At 50.1% G+C, this 14,948-nt stretch overlaps 1 protein-coding gene across 1 annotated transcript; it reads right to left on the bottom strand.

Moving 5' to 3' along the window:
- Positions 1-6,098: 6,098 nt before the first annotated feature.
- On the bottom strand, positions 6,099-14,926 carry MDH2 (malate dehydrogenase 2). The gene is made up of 9 exons (XM_032129632.1): positions 14,745-14,926; positions 12,455-12,623; positions 11,620-11,703; positions 10,559-10,668; positions 9,916-10,041; positions 9,189-9,266; positions 7,966-8,065; positions 7,380-7,531; positions 6,099-6,406 (listed from the first exon to the last, which is right to left on the bottom strand). Exons 1-9 carry the CDS (start codon positions 14,802-14,804, stop codon positions 6,275-6,277), a joined length of 1,011 nt encoding a protein of 336 aa, XP_031985523.1. The 5' UTR covers positions 14,805-14,926; the 3' UTR covers positions 6,099-6,274.
- Positions 14,927-14,948: the final 22 nt, after the last annotated feature.

Genomic DNA, 14,948 nt, shown 5'->3' with positions numbered 1-14,948 from the left:
CCGGCTGCTCTGCCAGGGACACCAAAGGCACCTGACTGGGGACACCCAGTCCCACCCCTGCCTCAGTTTCCCCTGCACTGCCTGGGCTCTGCGTCCCATGTGACCACAGCACCCTCCTGAATGTGGCTGCAGGTTCCCAAGCAGAGCCCCAAAAAAACCCACCTGGCTGTCACTCCATGGGGGATTTGGCCTTGGAGCAGGATTTGGGGAGGGAGTTGCTGCAGAGACAGGGATGGGCAGCCAGAGCTGGGGGCTGAGGGGAGTTTTCTGGGGGGGCAGCCAAGCCTGGAGAGGCCTGTCCTGGTGGGGATGTCTCCACAATTGGTGGCAGCTGAGTGATGCTCTGTTTCCTGAGGGACGACAGACCCAGGAACCAAAATGCTGCCAGCAACACCAGCCCAAAATCACTCCATCCCTTCCTCTCTGTCCCTGTGCACAGGGTTGAGGTGGCAGCAGGCCATGGGGACAGATCCAGCTGGGGGGGACACGGTGCCCAGATGCAAACAGGGTTAACATCTGCTGAGCAAAACCTACATCCTGCATCCGTTATTCCTGTAGGGACTACACAAACAAGTGGCTGTGTGTTGGACCTGTGTCTCTGTTAAACTCCAGCCAAGCAGTGGGGCTGGATTAGGGAGGTGCAGCCCCTGGAGCACTGCCAGGGCCATTGCTGCCTTCCCCTGCCCCTACCTTTGTCCCGTGTTCCCCCCGGGCTGACAGCAGACGTCACCTCCTAGGAGGAACCTCCTGCACGGTCAGGATTATTCCTGGTTTAATGCTGGAGAGGGAAAACAGCCCATGACAGGAAAATCCAGCATCGCCAGGGTGAGCCCATGCCCTTTGCAGCACCATTATCTTCCCAACACCCCGCAGCGTCCGCAGCCCTGAATAATGCATCAGGTCCTGGGAAACAAAGGAGATGAGGGATGAAAAAACAGCACGGGGAGACCCTGGCATAGGGAGGGGATGGACAAGAGCCCCATTTCCTGGTCTTGGCCAGGAGCCAGGGCTTTGTAGCAGGACCACACCAGGGTTTGACCAGTAGCCCGGGAAAACAGCAGTGGGACATGGAGCATAGCCCAGCCCAGGGTGCAGGATCCCAGCCAGAGAGCTGGCACAGGCAGCAAACACAGCCAGAATCACACCTGGAACGGGATGGAGAAAGGCAATAGACATCCAGATGGGAAAAATCAAGAAAAGCAGTGAGAAAAAGCTGCCAGGCAGGGTGAAGCCATGAAAGCAGCGAGAAGGGGTGATCTGGTGGAGAACAAAAGGGGAGAGATGGAAAGAGCAGAAGGGTCGGTAATTGCAGGCAAACAGGCAGAGCCAGCCACGGCTGGGGGGAGAGGAGGAAAATCATCACTTGAAAGAAAGCGAGGATTTGGGAAGGAGAAGGAGAAAGAAAAGGCGATAAATAATTAAAGGAGATCAAACGAGGCAGGCAGCAGAACAGGCCTAATTGCAAGGATTTGTGCTGAGGTTCGACATCTCCAGCAGCCTCCTCCTGACGCAGAAGAAAGGGCGGCCGGGAGTGGCGGTGCCGTGCGGGAACGTGCTGCTGGCACGGCACAGGCAGCAGCCCCTGATCAAAGCCTGGCGCTGGCTTTCATGGTGCTCAGCAGCCCCGACGAGGCGGGGGGAGGGAAGAAAATGCCAGAAAATGGGGGGACAAAGCAAAGGCATGAAGGGGAAGGGGCTGAGGGGCACCACGATCCCGTGAGAGTCCAGGGTACGATGGGGACGGGGCATCGGAACAGCCCCACGCGTGCCCAGGGTGACCTTGGGCCATTCGATCGTGGCCTGGTGGCTGGAGGCTCCCATCGATTTGGGCTTGACCATGTGGCCACATGGCCCAGCTCAGTGCTGGGGTGGGTTTGCTGGGTTTCCTGCTTCCCCAGGGCTCCCTAACCCTCCTAGCGCTTGGCACGAGTTTTTCTTCTTGTGGATTTATTGGGTCACTCTTTGAAGCCCTGGGAAATGTTCTGTACTCATGCTGTGCTGCAGCAAGGAGATGCCCACATCCTGTGCCCACCTCCCTCGGCTCATCCAGGAGCTCCTGCCTGCTGCTTTCCTTGGCATGTCCTTAACCTGGAGGTAACAAGTCCAGGAGGAAAGAATGATCCAGTGTTGCCCTTCCAGCCTGGAAGTACCTCTGAGCAGTCATTCATCGCCAGAGCCATCCTTTGCTTTTACAAACCCTCCCAGAGCATCACCCAGCATGGGAGAAGCAGAGACCTGCCACTGTCCCAGAGCCCCCAGCTGCATCCTGCCCTATGTCCAGTGCCCACAGTCTCATCTGTGACCCCATCCAATCTGTCCCAGTGTCCCCATGGAGTCCCGGCAGGCAGCAGGTGCCAGGGATGGGCAGTGTGGTGGCAGAGCTCAGCTTGAGCGTGCTAACCTCTCCTAACAGGCAATCAAATCCCTGCCCCGGCAGGACTCCCTGCATATTAATTGCACTGCGTTATCCAGCCATCTGTTCCCGCAGCCAGGAAAAGAGCAGTCCCTTTGGTCTCCTTTATTAACAGGTTTCCCTGTAAATGCAAACAAACCCTCCCGCCTCGGCGCCGCTCTCCAGCTCTGCTTTGAGGCACCCAGGAGGCAAGTGGGAGCTCTCAGGCATTTCAGTAAATCAAGAGCAGGGAATGCAAAGGTGGTGATTTCACACTGCCAGGGGAGGGGGAGAGGCCTCTGCAAAGCCAAATCCGCAGTTCAGATGGTTTGTGATGCTCCTGCTAATGTTAAAGCCCCTTGCCTTGCCTTGGGAAGGAAGGGGGAAGCTGAACTGGCTGTGAGGGAGATCTGCCTGTGCCCCCAGCCATGCCCAACCAACCTCGAGGTGTGTTTCCACCTCTCCTTTCCCCGTTCCTGGGCAGAGGATGTGGTGCCTGCTCTGAACTGCCAGCCCCAGTAATGCAAGGCTGAGCACAGGATACCCTAGTGTTGGTGGTGCAGATGCTGGGCTGCCCAGGGAAGGGAAAGGGCAGCAACAGCTCTCTATCCTGGCACCTTTTTGGGGGGGAGAAATCACTGGAGATTATGAATTTTGGAGGTGGGGTCCTGAGAGAGGGCAATAGTCACCCAGCATCTTCCTGCAGTACCTCCAGCCCCTCCAGTTTTGCTCTTTTGCTGGAGCTGGGAAGGCAGCCACCTTTGGCAAGGCAGAGGCTGCACTAAACTGTTGTTTCTTCTGCTTCTCCTAAATATCACCAAAATGCCATGAGTTGTCCTCAGGCTCAGCCATGCCTGCTGCAGCTGTACCAGCCTTACCCCAAGGCAAGTGGCTGCTGCCATCTCTCAGCACCCAGAGCCTCCCAGGGTGAGGTGGGGCTCGGGGTGGGAGGTCTGTACCCCCACACCAAAGCACCGGTCCTTGCACAGAGCCAGGAAGGGAAAACAGAGTTCCCAAGAATAAAGGACACAAGTCTGCCAGCCTGCTCCTGTGGTCATCACATATGAAGTCCCCCAGGACAGGGGTGATCAGGATGAGGCCCCAGTTACACCAATTCAGCATTTGCTTTTCTCCTTGTTCTATCCTTCCCTGCATTTAACACGCTACTGCACCAGAGCAGCAGGTGGGCTCGAGTGACCTGACATACGGCCATCTGGAGAATCTTTATTTATTACTCTCCATACACATCTCCTCTGTATCTTGACATCTGTGCTCCAGCACAGAGCTGGGCTGCCCGAGGAGGCAGCAGCTCCGTGTGCAGAAATGATGCTGCAAGGGAAGAGGTGCTTAAAGACCATCAAGACAAAAGTCTGCTCAGTAAAAAGGATGAAACCCAAGAGATCTGCACAGGGCAGGTTTTTCACCTTCTCCAGACCTGGTCACTCCCCTCCACAGGAGGTAAACACAAAGGCTGCCAGCACTGGAGTGAGTGCTGTGATTCAGCAGGGCAGCCCTGCTGCAGAACTTACAGGAGAGAGGATGAAGGTCAAGTGTCTTGGAGCCACAGCACCAGGAAATAATTTCCAGGACAGAGTGCTGGCTTATCTGGGTACAGCCAGCTGATTCCTACTCCTCCCAAGGGATCCCTTACTTCTCCAGGGAATCTGCTCAGAGAGAAGGGGTGGGATGTCCCACACCTTTACAAACCATCTCCAATCTTCAGAGGGATTGTTACCCACCACAGCACTGCTCAGCCACAGCGACAGCAATGACCGAGCAGGGAATGCCGCCACAAGTCCATTTCTCACCTTTAGCCAGTGTCCTTCTGGCCTCTGACTTCATTGCAGAAAGCCACAAGAAGGGTGTCTCGTCTCCTTCCCCAAAAGGGAGCAGATTTCCAGGCACAGGGAATAGTTGCAACTCCAAAATTGCAGCACAGGATTGCAGGGAAGAAGAAACAACCCCAAAATCCAAACAGTGCAGGGACTTTGTTAACATCCAGGAGATCTGAAGGAGACCCTGGAGAACCTGCAAGTCAGCAGGTGCTGAGACACAATCCTCTTCCACCTCAGCTCCATTTGCCCATGCTGCCTCTGAGTCCCTACTGGTACAAGCAAAGCTTTCTGCTTGTCCATGCAATTCCCTCAGTCTTTGCTGGGTTTGGACTGCTGACACAAGAAAAGATTGAATAACCTAAGCCACACGATGAACCTCGAATTCTGAAAAGTCTCCAATGCTCAGAAATTTGCTCTATCTGCTGTATTAAAAATAGCAGGACTTGAACTCAAGTGTGTGTTCCTGTCCCGCTGGTTACAAGGCAAGGCTTTCCCTGCAGCCTTGTGGAGCAGCGCCCCTGGACTGGGACACACACCTCTGGCAGGCGCATCCACACCATTTTTAATACCCTGTGCTGCCCATTTCAGGTTTGAAATTGCTGACAGGCCTGCAAGACCCCTATACCCAGTTAGAGCAGCCCTGCCAATGCTTTCCATTTATTGTTTGAAACAGTCTCTGCCGTATTTACCAGGTCTGGCCTGTCACTCCTCCTCTGGGTCCTCCAGTTCCGACATCCTCCCCTGCCCCCCTCCAACACGATCTTTAATTCTTTAATTCTATTAATACCACCTAATAATTACTTTGTTCCAAGCCTGCTGAGTAATGACTGCCAACGCTTCTATTTCATTACTATTCCTGTAAAGAAACCAAGCTTTTAACACGCTGAATTTCTGCAGAGGAGTGACAAGAGCTGCTCACTGTCCCCCTTGCCCACATCTTCCACAGGGCAGGAAAAGAACCAGGCACTTTATTCTCCATGCATCGACAACAGTCACAACTGTGTGATCTGGTTCAGAAGGATAACGAATTAAAATTTAAAAAATCAAACCCAGTTCAGAGAGCTCAGAAAAAAAATACAAGCGGGAGGAAAAGAAAAGGCAGCGACCAAAAAGCACCTACTACCTTCAGGTATTCTTTCTTATAAGCCACTACCTCATGTTCTCTGGCTCAAACCAACATTCACCTCAGTTCCTCCAGAGGTGCTGGGCTTTGGCTTTTCCTTCACTCATCAAAATAAAGTCTGGTTAACTTAGAATTCAACCTACACGGATGAGAGCAATTCAAAGCAGCAGCGTAAGCAGTGCAGAGCACGGAGGAAGAGTGAATTAATAGCTTCCTTCATTAAAGCTTACCTTCAAAGAAGTCAGCAACAGAACTCGTCATCACCATCTTCTCGCAGACATTTATTTTTATATTCACAAGAGGATGAATGTAAGAGAAATTTATGGAGATGCTAAATCAAGGCTTTTGTTCCTAACTAGAAAGAAGTCGCTCTCAGCAGTTTAATTATTGTCTTAGTGCAGGACTGATGTTTCAAACACTGTGCTCTTTCACTAACTCCTTTAAAATCAAATTACTTAAGAGATTAAGGTAACACAAGGTAACAGAGGTAATGCCACCTCCAGAAAAAACACCTCTGGGATCATTTCACTCAGTTATCCCTTGTGCAGCCCCTACACCCATCTTCATCTGATCACACCTGGTTCCCAGAGGCTGTGCTGAACAAGGAGCACAAACCCAGGCAGCAGCAGAGCTGGGAGTAATCAGTTCACCCACTTTCCAAGGATATTTCATCCCTGCTGAAACCAATCACCTCTCAGAGACCTACAGCCTCCACTTTCCAAAGGACAAGCACATCAGGACAACTCCAGAGGGTACACTGAAAAATTGAGGCTGTTTTATTGATGATTAGACTCTGCACTGGCAACAAGCATCAAGCTAATACAGACAGACTTCAATCAAAGCGTGAGCTTTGAATCCGAAGTTGTAAAGTGACATGATGCCTTAATAAATTAAGGAAGTTAATTCCTCCCCATCGTCAAGTCTTCACTTGAAGTTCTTTGCAAATTCCTCTCCTTTCTTAATAGAAGCCTTCAGCTCAGACATGGCCGCAGCAACCATCTTCTCTTCAAAGGGGGAGAGCTTGCCAAGGCCTAGGTTCTTCTCAATTCCTTTTTTCTGAGGGAAAGAGGATTTAAGGATTAACCATTCATTGAATGACCTAAAGAGTAGCTTAACAGCTCTAAGTATTATCCAGCTGAGACACAGACCCAGCCTGGGACCTGTGTCATCTCTAGTCTGCCAACCCTGTGCTTCCTGGAAAGCCTCAGAAGCCTCTTACTATCTGTGGCAACTTCTACAGCCCTCACAAACTTCTCATTCACTGTGCACAAGTGTGAAACCAGAAGCCAACCCAGCAGCTCATTCAAAAGGAGACGGACACCAATTGATCCTTCCTAACTCCAGACCCACCATCTGGCAGGAAGATCTCCTCTGGTGTGTGTCCTTTGCTTGCCATCTCAAACTGCCTCAGAGTGGCACTCCCAGGTTTTCAAGATGTCTACATTCCCTCTTAATATCCCTCTGCTTGCACCCCCTCACAGCCTGCCCCTAAGACAGCACACACCACCCTTTGCATCCCAGCAGCCACGACAGGGCTGCAGCATCATTGCTTTCCACCACTCCACCAGAGTATGAGTGACAAAAGGAACACTTCTTTCAGAGTTCAGCAGAGGTCCTGAAAGCAAGCTATTAATGCTAATCCATGCTGTAGCTCCCCATGTGCCTCAGTTTCTGAAAGATTTGCTTGTAGCAGATCAAGCTGAGGAGACAGGATTGCTGACTCTGGTTAATCATATGAAAGCCCAGAGTAAACAGGCCTGACTTGAGGCAAGCGTGACCTCTTAAGCCAAGTCTGAATCGCTGGTTATTCACTGATGTGCAGCCTAAGAGCTGATAAAAGCAGCAGCAACCTTGTCAAGCTGAGCTATGTGCCCAAATACCATACCCAAATATTCCAGACTCCTAAAGGCACACCCAGGTGTTAACTCCAGCAAGAGCAGGCATTCAGCTAAACTGAAACCACTGAGTAAAACCCACATGACACAACCAGTAGCTGCTGTTTATGAGGCTCACGATGTAAAGGACATACCCCCAGTTGCAGAGGTGTAGAGAAGTACGGGCTCTCTGTTACATCCGATCGAACAAAGGCACATTCAACAACCCCCTGCTTTCCATTCATGGCATCCAGCAGGGAGAACACAAACCGAGCACCAGCATAGGCCATAGACAAGGTGGCAGATCCTGGAAGAGTTAAACCACTTTCAGAACAGCTCACGTTGAAATTTGATACTTCCTTTAGCATCAAAGGTTTCCATACTGGTGTGTTTACAGAGCTGTAATAATGAAGTGTCTTTGACCTCAAGCTCATGGCTAGTTGGATAAAGCAGCAGCTTTTGGCCAGCTACATTTATCTAACTGACCAGATTTATAAAAGAAACAGCTTAATTTGACAAAGAAGATTCTTTTTAAAGTCATAGGTGGTGTGGGACCAGTTAATATTTAGTCCCACATACTGAGCTGTTTCTAGTAGCACAGCCCAGGCAGCAGCTGACAGAGCGGAGCAGTTGGACTGGCAACCAGCAGCTCATAACCTGTAAATAAGATTACACTGCAGAGCACTGCACCCCTACAGACAGTCAACAAGAATTACTTGGAAGCTTTACTCAAGAACCCACCTGCTCCTGCTTTAGCCTGGACAACTTCAGTGCCAGCTTCTTGAATTCTTGCTGTAAGCTTCTCCAGCTGATCCTGAGGAAACTCCACTTTTGGTGTGCACTGGATGGGGGGGGGAAAAAAAAGTTACTACCAATACCAGAACCCCTCCAGATTTAGCATAAAGCACACAATACTTTTTGTATCACTGTAGTTGTTACCAACAGTTCTCAACCAGGCAAATGGGCTTCCCCAGCTCACAGCCTGTGTGACACTGACCAGCTGCAAAAGTCATCAGGGCTGGGATTACTGCATGGCCTGGAATAGGAACCCAGCCGTGCCCAGCTTCCTCAGGGACAAACCACAGCTTCACAGCCAAACCAGGGCTTGCCATGGTTCCTCACTACTGTGTAGTCCTGTGCACTACAGACACCCTCCAAGCATTAGGAATTTCAAAAAGCCATCTTGTAAATATTCGGGTCACTGTGGCATTCTGGAAGTCGATCCAGTTTCCCAGCAGTATTTAGGAATTCACTGAACTTTCACATACAGCTGTGCCAGTAGCTTAAGCACAGCTGTGTCTGTCCCAATAGACTGTTTAACCAAAGCACCTCTCAGCATTCAGCTGCTCCAAAGCCCTTGCTCTTATTCCCTAAGAAAATCCTTCTGTGAAGGATACTTTACTCCCCATTTAGAGCACAGCTTTTCCCCCTTTGTTACAGATTGCTCCTTGGCCATATCCCAGCATCTCCCCATGAGACTGCACCTGCTTTAGAACTGCATTTCAGCCTGGCTGAGATGCTGGAAGGGACTGACTACCAGCCATAGCTGAACAGGCCTCCCTGCACAGCCTGAGCTGTGCCTTTCAATGCTGGAGGTTCAAGTGGTTTCCAGTCCATCACAGCAAAATCAATTCAATTTTTCTGCTGAAGCCAGGTATTCCTGTCATGAGATACCTGTCACAAACAGTGCCAAGACACCTGAACACCCACACTCCCTCTCAGTTCTTGTCCCAAACTCCTTTAGAGGAAAGCTGGAACTGTTTATACTACCCAGAGGGGCTCAGATTTAGATTGTTGCCTTCCACCTCATCCTGCATCCCATCCCAGAAGGAAAGCAGCCATGAGAGCAGCGAAGACTCTCTGTGCTCTATCCTAGCACATTACCTGCCATCACAAAGGCACTTTACATCAACCCTAACACACTGACAAGTGTGCTGCCACACACAGCTGTCACCCTGACTTACCTGAGAGATCAGAGGGATGATGGTCTTCCCAGCATGGCCACCAATAACCGGAACAGTTACTCGAGCTGGATCCAAGCCCTAAAGGAAACACGAAACTTTCCAGCTTCTGAAGCACACAGGCAAGAAAAACAAGTGAAAACACCACACTTCACTCTCTGCCCTGGATATCAGGACACACAGGGCAGGAGTTCCAGAGGCAGCTACACTCCAGGGACAAAGCCTCATCTACAGAGAGGAACTCTAGGTTACTCTGATCACTTCATGCAGGCACAGGATATTACTACTGCAGGTTTGGATAAAGAGCAGCACAACATAAACACCACCAGGGCTACTAAGAGCAGTAACCTGTTACAGCTCCTGATACTTTGCAGAGTATCCTGTGACACACAGCACAGAGCTTGACTTGCAAACACACACTACAGCTCAACCCTCTCCTCTGGTTGCATGGCACGGTTGGGAATGCCAAGGGAATTAAGGTCAACATGTAGCTCACTTGCAGGGCACAGCTATGAAAAGGAAAGGTCAAAGTCTCTTGAACCACATTTTGCAAGAAACCTTATCTTCAGGCTCCTCTAAATAAGGGAGATAAGGAATCATTGCCTTTGCCTCTAGGTGCACAGAAATCCCAGCTCCTTTAGCTCTCTGCAGTGATTCTGAAAGCATTTCTTTATAATTTGATGATCAAAGCAGGCAGTATCCCTCCCCCTGCATGTTAACCATGACCTGCCTTTAGTTCAGCCACAAAAGTATTCGCTCTGACGATGTCCAGTGTCGTAACACCAAAGATTTTGTTGGGATTATACACACCGTGCTTCTTGAAGACTTCTGAAGTTATTGGGATGGTTGAATTTACCTACAAGCAAGAAGAGGCAAGCACTGAATAAAAGCAGTTTAATAAACTTAGCATGAACTTAACAGGCCAATTAACAACCCGAACTATACTTCCAATTTGGAATCAACTGTAGCCAATTACTTTAATGCCTAAATTGAAGAGCAATTTACAGCCAGGCTGGAATAAAAATCATTAATTTTAAATAACCATTAAGACAATAAATTTGTTCACTCCCATTACAAAGGCTCCTCCCTCAGCGAGCTAAGGCTTTTATCCCAGCTAATACACCGGCTTGCATTATAACCAGTCATGCAGATTTGGAGATATTAAGCACTTTTATATCCAAGTTTCCTCTGAATTAAATATACCAAGAAAAACGGGTTAGTAGAACCAGGCTTTTAGTGCTTTTCTGCAAATACACTGCAGACCTTAAAGATACTGGTGAAAATTAGTAGGAATTTGGATTACTCCTGTACTCTCAGTCTGGAATTTGGTGAAGTTTTTCCTCTACATTCCAAGGTCTCCAGAAAACACTTACTGGGTTAGAAATAATACAGATCATGGCTTCTGGACAGTGCTTTGCACAGGCAGATGTCAAAGAGGCAACAATGCTGGCATTGGTGTTGAACAGGTCATCACGGGTCATACCTAAAACACAGCCAGGGCAGGATTGTAAGTTACCCACAGCTACCATCATGGGCAGGAAATCTAATCAAAACCCAATATTCTACTCTGGACAGACACACATCAGCTTCTGTTTTCACAGATCAAGAACAAATTGTCCAGTTGCAGTAATGAACTGGCTCCAAATGTAACTCCTCTCACTAATAAAGAGATCAGCCCTTTTCAGGAACAACCAGCCCAACTGCCCATTGTCAGAACTGACTTCACTGAGGCTGCCTGAAGTACACTGTGACCACACAACCCACACCAGTGGTGCCCAGAGCAGCACAACTGCTCTCAAGATGAATTCTCCTCCCTAAGTCACTTCCACAACTACAGTTTAAATGCCGACTGCTGCGTGGAAAATATTGCTGGTTGTGTAAGTGCCCCCCCATTTCTATTGCAGCAACTACTTTAACCATGAAAAATGAAGATTCAGGAAGAGTTAGGCATTAAAGTCTAGAATTCTGTTATGTTCCTAATAGGATACGGGAAAGCAGAGTGGAAATGGAGCAGGTCAGAAACATTCTAGGAAGGCTTAACAGCATTTATTCAGCGATGCCCCAAGAAGTTGCTGTACAATGGACACAAAACAAAAGGGATTCTTTCTCTTCTGCTGAGAAATGAAACAAAAGAACCAGTTTTTATGCCTTGAGTATTGCTCTGGGACAAGAAACACTAAGGGAGACTTAGGATCACTTGCATGAAGAATCTTTGCAGCTCAGCCCCAAGTAGGAACTCCAGAAATCAGTCCAGCCCACTTCAAAGGGAACAGTCTAAGAGAGGCTGAATGAGCTGCCTGACACCACAAGGAGCTCTGGGGCAGGGGCATTAACAGACCACTTAGACCCCAAGAGACACAGCTCCATCTGAGTAGCAGAACTGCAGAGATCCACTTCAAAGCAGCCCTGGGGCTTTCCAACAAAGGGAACATACCTGGTTTTCTAGGAACTCCCGCAGGAATAACAACAACATCACAGCCCTTCAGACATTCTGCCAACTGCTCAGGTCCCATGAAGCCTGAAATGGAAGACAGTCAGGCATTATGTTTTTGACAGTTATTAAATAGCTGACACTTTGAAGTACAAAATCATGCCCAGAGGCATCCAAGTCCTTTTATTAATTGAACCTTCAATTCAGACAATGCTGAAAAGCAAAGAAGTGCAATTATGGATGGATCCCATTTGATGTTTTATCCTTGTTTCAAAACTTACAGAAGGAGAGTGGTGAGAATCTCACATTCACCTGTTTTCCAAACTCCCAGTTCCTCCTGCTATGTGTATTTACTCTCCAAAAGCCTTGGCACTAGAGTCAGTGCCCCCAAAGAACTGCAGACAGGCACATTCATGTAAAATGTCACCTTTTGGTGATCTTCAGATAAAAGAAAGATGAGCAGGTTAAGTTTTGATTTCATCAGAATCTAAGAGAAAAGAAGCACATGGAATTCACGTGGACATCCACGGAGTGTTAAATCTGTTCGTAGCCAAACTTTTAAATTCAACACTCTTGAGATAATTTCACTGAGTGTTTCCTGCCAGATACCACAAATTCCCCTTCAACAGTGCAACCACAGCCCATTTTCATCTCCATACACATCAATCTAATCAGCTAAACCTTAATTAATCATTCACTGCTTGAGGAAAAAGCTACTTAAATTGATACTGGGCTTCAGGATCAGTGGGTGAAGATTTCCCCTCACAAGCAAGGGGCATTCAGGGTCAGCCACCCCTTTGGGAGGATCCCTGTGGAACACAGGCCATTCCCATGGTACCTTTGACACTGGCTCTGGTCTCAATGTGGCTGAGGTCAGCTGCCACGCCGGGAGTGTGAGCGATGTCGTAGAGGCTGAGCTTGCTCACCAGAGGGCTGTTCTTCAGGAGCAGGGACAGGGGCTGCCCAATGCCCCCTGAGGCCCCCAGCACTGCCACCTTGGCATTGTTCTGTGCAAAAGAGACAACAAACACGTTGTAGAGGTGTTCTGGCAGTTACCCCAACAGTGACCTTGGGGATTTCACCATTCCTTCTTTAATTTTAGTTCTATTTCTCAATTTTTTACCAAGCACTATGTAAACTTGATAGTCTAAGCCTACAGGAAATGACCCTCACAGCAGCCTCCCAGAGATCCTTCAGGTTTATTGGTAGGACAAGTTGGAGGAAATGGTTATTTGTGATCTGAAGCTCAAAAGGGAAGCAAGGCTAACGCAAAGGAACCCAAAGGATCTCCTTTCTCCCAAGGGAAATGCCTGCCTGAGACCAATACCTGCCACCCTGTGGGCCCAGGCCTGATTTAGGGCAAATGTGGTCCACAGTTTTTCTAGTTTATGTTGCCAGTATCAAAAAAATATGCCTTCCATTTGGCAAATCAATGCATTTAATGGACTGCAGTAAATGTAATAACCACTGCATATTTTGTGCACATTGTGAAGAAAACGTTTACACCTGAAGTAAATTCAAAATAGCACCTGCAGATGCCCCAACATTGAGGACTGAGAACTTTAAATGACTACAATTTCCAGGTTTGATAATGTGGCTGAGAATCAAGTAAAATCCACTCTACTTGGCTGCTTGGTGAACCAATTTTATCCTCACTCAGGTACTGGCAGGGTGTAATTTCTCTCACAAATGCCTGTTTGCACAGTGTTGCTACACAAGAGGAAAGCTACTTCCAGGGGCCAGAACAACCTTAAAGTGCAACACTCTGCCAAGGTGGTGGAAAACTCCTGTGGAGATCTAATAAGCAATTACTGCTGAGAAAGCCATTCTTTATCACCAGATAAAGCCATAATAAATAGCTCTACGTCCCCTCATGAACAGCTTAATTACTGTGCTATGATGGGAAATGATCTACCCAGCAACTGGACCAGACTAACCTCAGCCCAGATTTCTTGCTATTGTAAGAAATATAATTTTGCATAGAAGTCCTTAAGAGGAAGCAAAGTCTGGCATGAGTCACTGCTGAGCCCCATTTGTGACTGAGCTGACACCGTGGGGTCAAAACCTCACTGCTAATAAATACAGCTCCCATTAAAAGACTTCGACAAGGCTCTCCTGTACAGCACATCTTTATAGCTGCAATAATCACTCTTTTACATCCCACCGGGACTATTAACATTAGCTAGAGGTCGGTCTTATCCATGCAGCCACAGCAGCAGAGGTTTGGGGCCAGCAGAGTGGATTTCAGCACAAGAAGGATTACTGCTAAACCCCAGCCAGTTTCAGTTCTTAACACCTTCGCAACGCAGGGGCATATTTGCACTAGAGGGAGGAAGCAGCAAACCCATCACCCTCTGCACACCATCAGAGAGAGGAGTTCATACAGGATTATCACACTCACAGCTGGCTGGAGCAGGGCGGGAGTTGCTGGGCCACGACCCGCACGGCCCCTGCCCCAGAACGGCGGTGTCACCGGGCAGAGCAAGCACCGAGCCGCCCAGCCCCGCTCCGCAACCTCCCCGCGCCCCCTCCCCTGCCTGAGGCACCAGCACCGACACCGATACACACCCCCAGCCCCTCTCCGAGGAGGGGGCTGGGCTGCACCCGAGCCCTGCAGCCCCTCACTGGGGAGGTTCCCGGCTCCACAGTCCCCTCACTGAGGCCCCGGGCTCCTTCACCGAGGGTGTGCGGCCCTCACCGGGCTCCACCCGAGCCCCGCAGCCCCTCTCCGAGGAGGGGTCTGGGCTCCACTCGAGCCCTGCAGTCCGTCGCCGAGGAGAGCCGGGGTTCCGCAGCCCCTCACCGAGGAGGGCCGGGACTCCCTCCCGGCCTCACAGTCCCTCATCGAGGGCCTGCGCTCCACCCGAGCCCTGCAGCCCCGGAGGAGGAACTGCGTCCAACCTTGGCCTTGCAGGCCCAGAACGGAGAACGACCAGGCTTGCATCCCCGCCCTGCACCCCTTCACCGGGCAGAGCCTGTGCTCCACAGCCCCCTCACCGAGCAGCACTGGGGCTCTTCCCCAGGCCCTCCCCGAGCTCCGCAGCAGCCCGAGAACCGAGGAGGAAGCGCGGGGCTTCCCCCCGACCGGCGGGGAGCGGTGCCCGTGTGCGGGCGGTGTGGGCGGGTACCTGTGCGGAGGTGGCGATGCCGCGGCGCAGGGCGGTGGCGGTGCTGAGGCGGGACAGCATGGCGGGCACGGCGGGCACGAGCGGCGGCTGCGGCGGCACCGGTGACTCCAACGACCTCCACGGCCTGCAAGGCGCCTGCGCGGCCCCGCCCTCAACTCTCGCGAGACTTCCTCCCGCGGCGGAAAGGGAAAGGGGGGGAAAGTC

The sequence above is a fragment of the Corvus moneduloides genome, chromosome 20 (assembly GCF_009650955.1).
Source record: "Corvus moneduloides isolate bCorMon1 chromosome 20, bCorMon1.pri, whole genome shotgun sequence".
NCBI lineage: Eukaryota > Metazoa > Chordata > Aves > Passeriformes > Corvidae > Corvus > Corvus moneduloides.
Note: the sequence above shows the minus strand (reverse complement) of the source record. Positions and strands in the feature narration are given on the sequence as shown.

Coding starts and splice junctions, on each gene's coding strand:
- MDH2 (XM_032129632.1), bottom strand. CDS start 14,804: ATGCTGTCCCGCCTCAGCACCGCCACCGCCCTGCGCCGCGGCATCGCC. Junction 10,042..10,558: donor TCTGTATTATTTCTAACCCA/GTAAGTGTTTTC, acceptor TCTTGCTTGTAG/GTAAATTCAACCATCCCAAT. Junction 8,066..9,188: donor TCATCCCTCTGATCTCTCAG/GTAAGTCAGGGT, acceptor CCCCCCATCCAG/TGCACACCAAAAGTGGAGTT.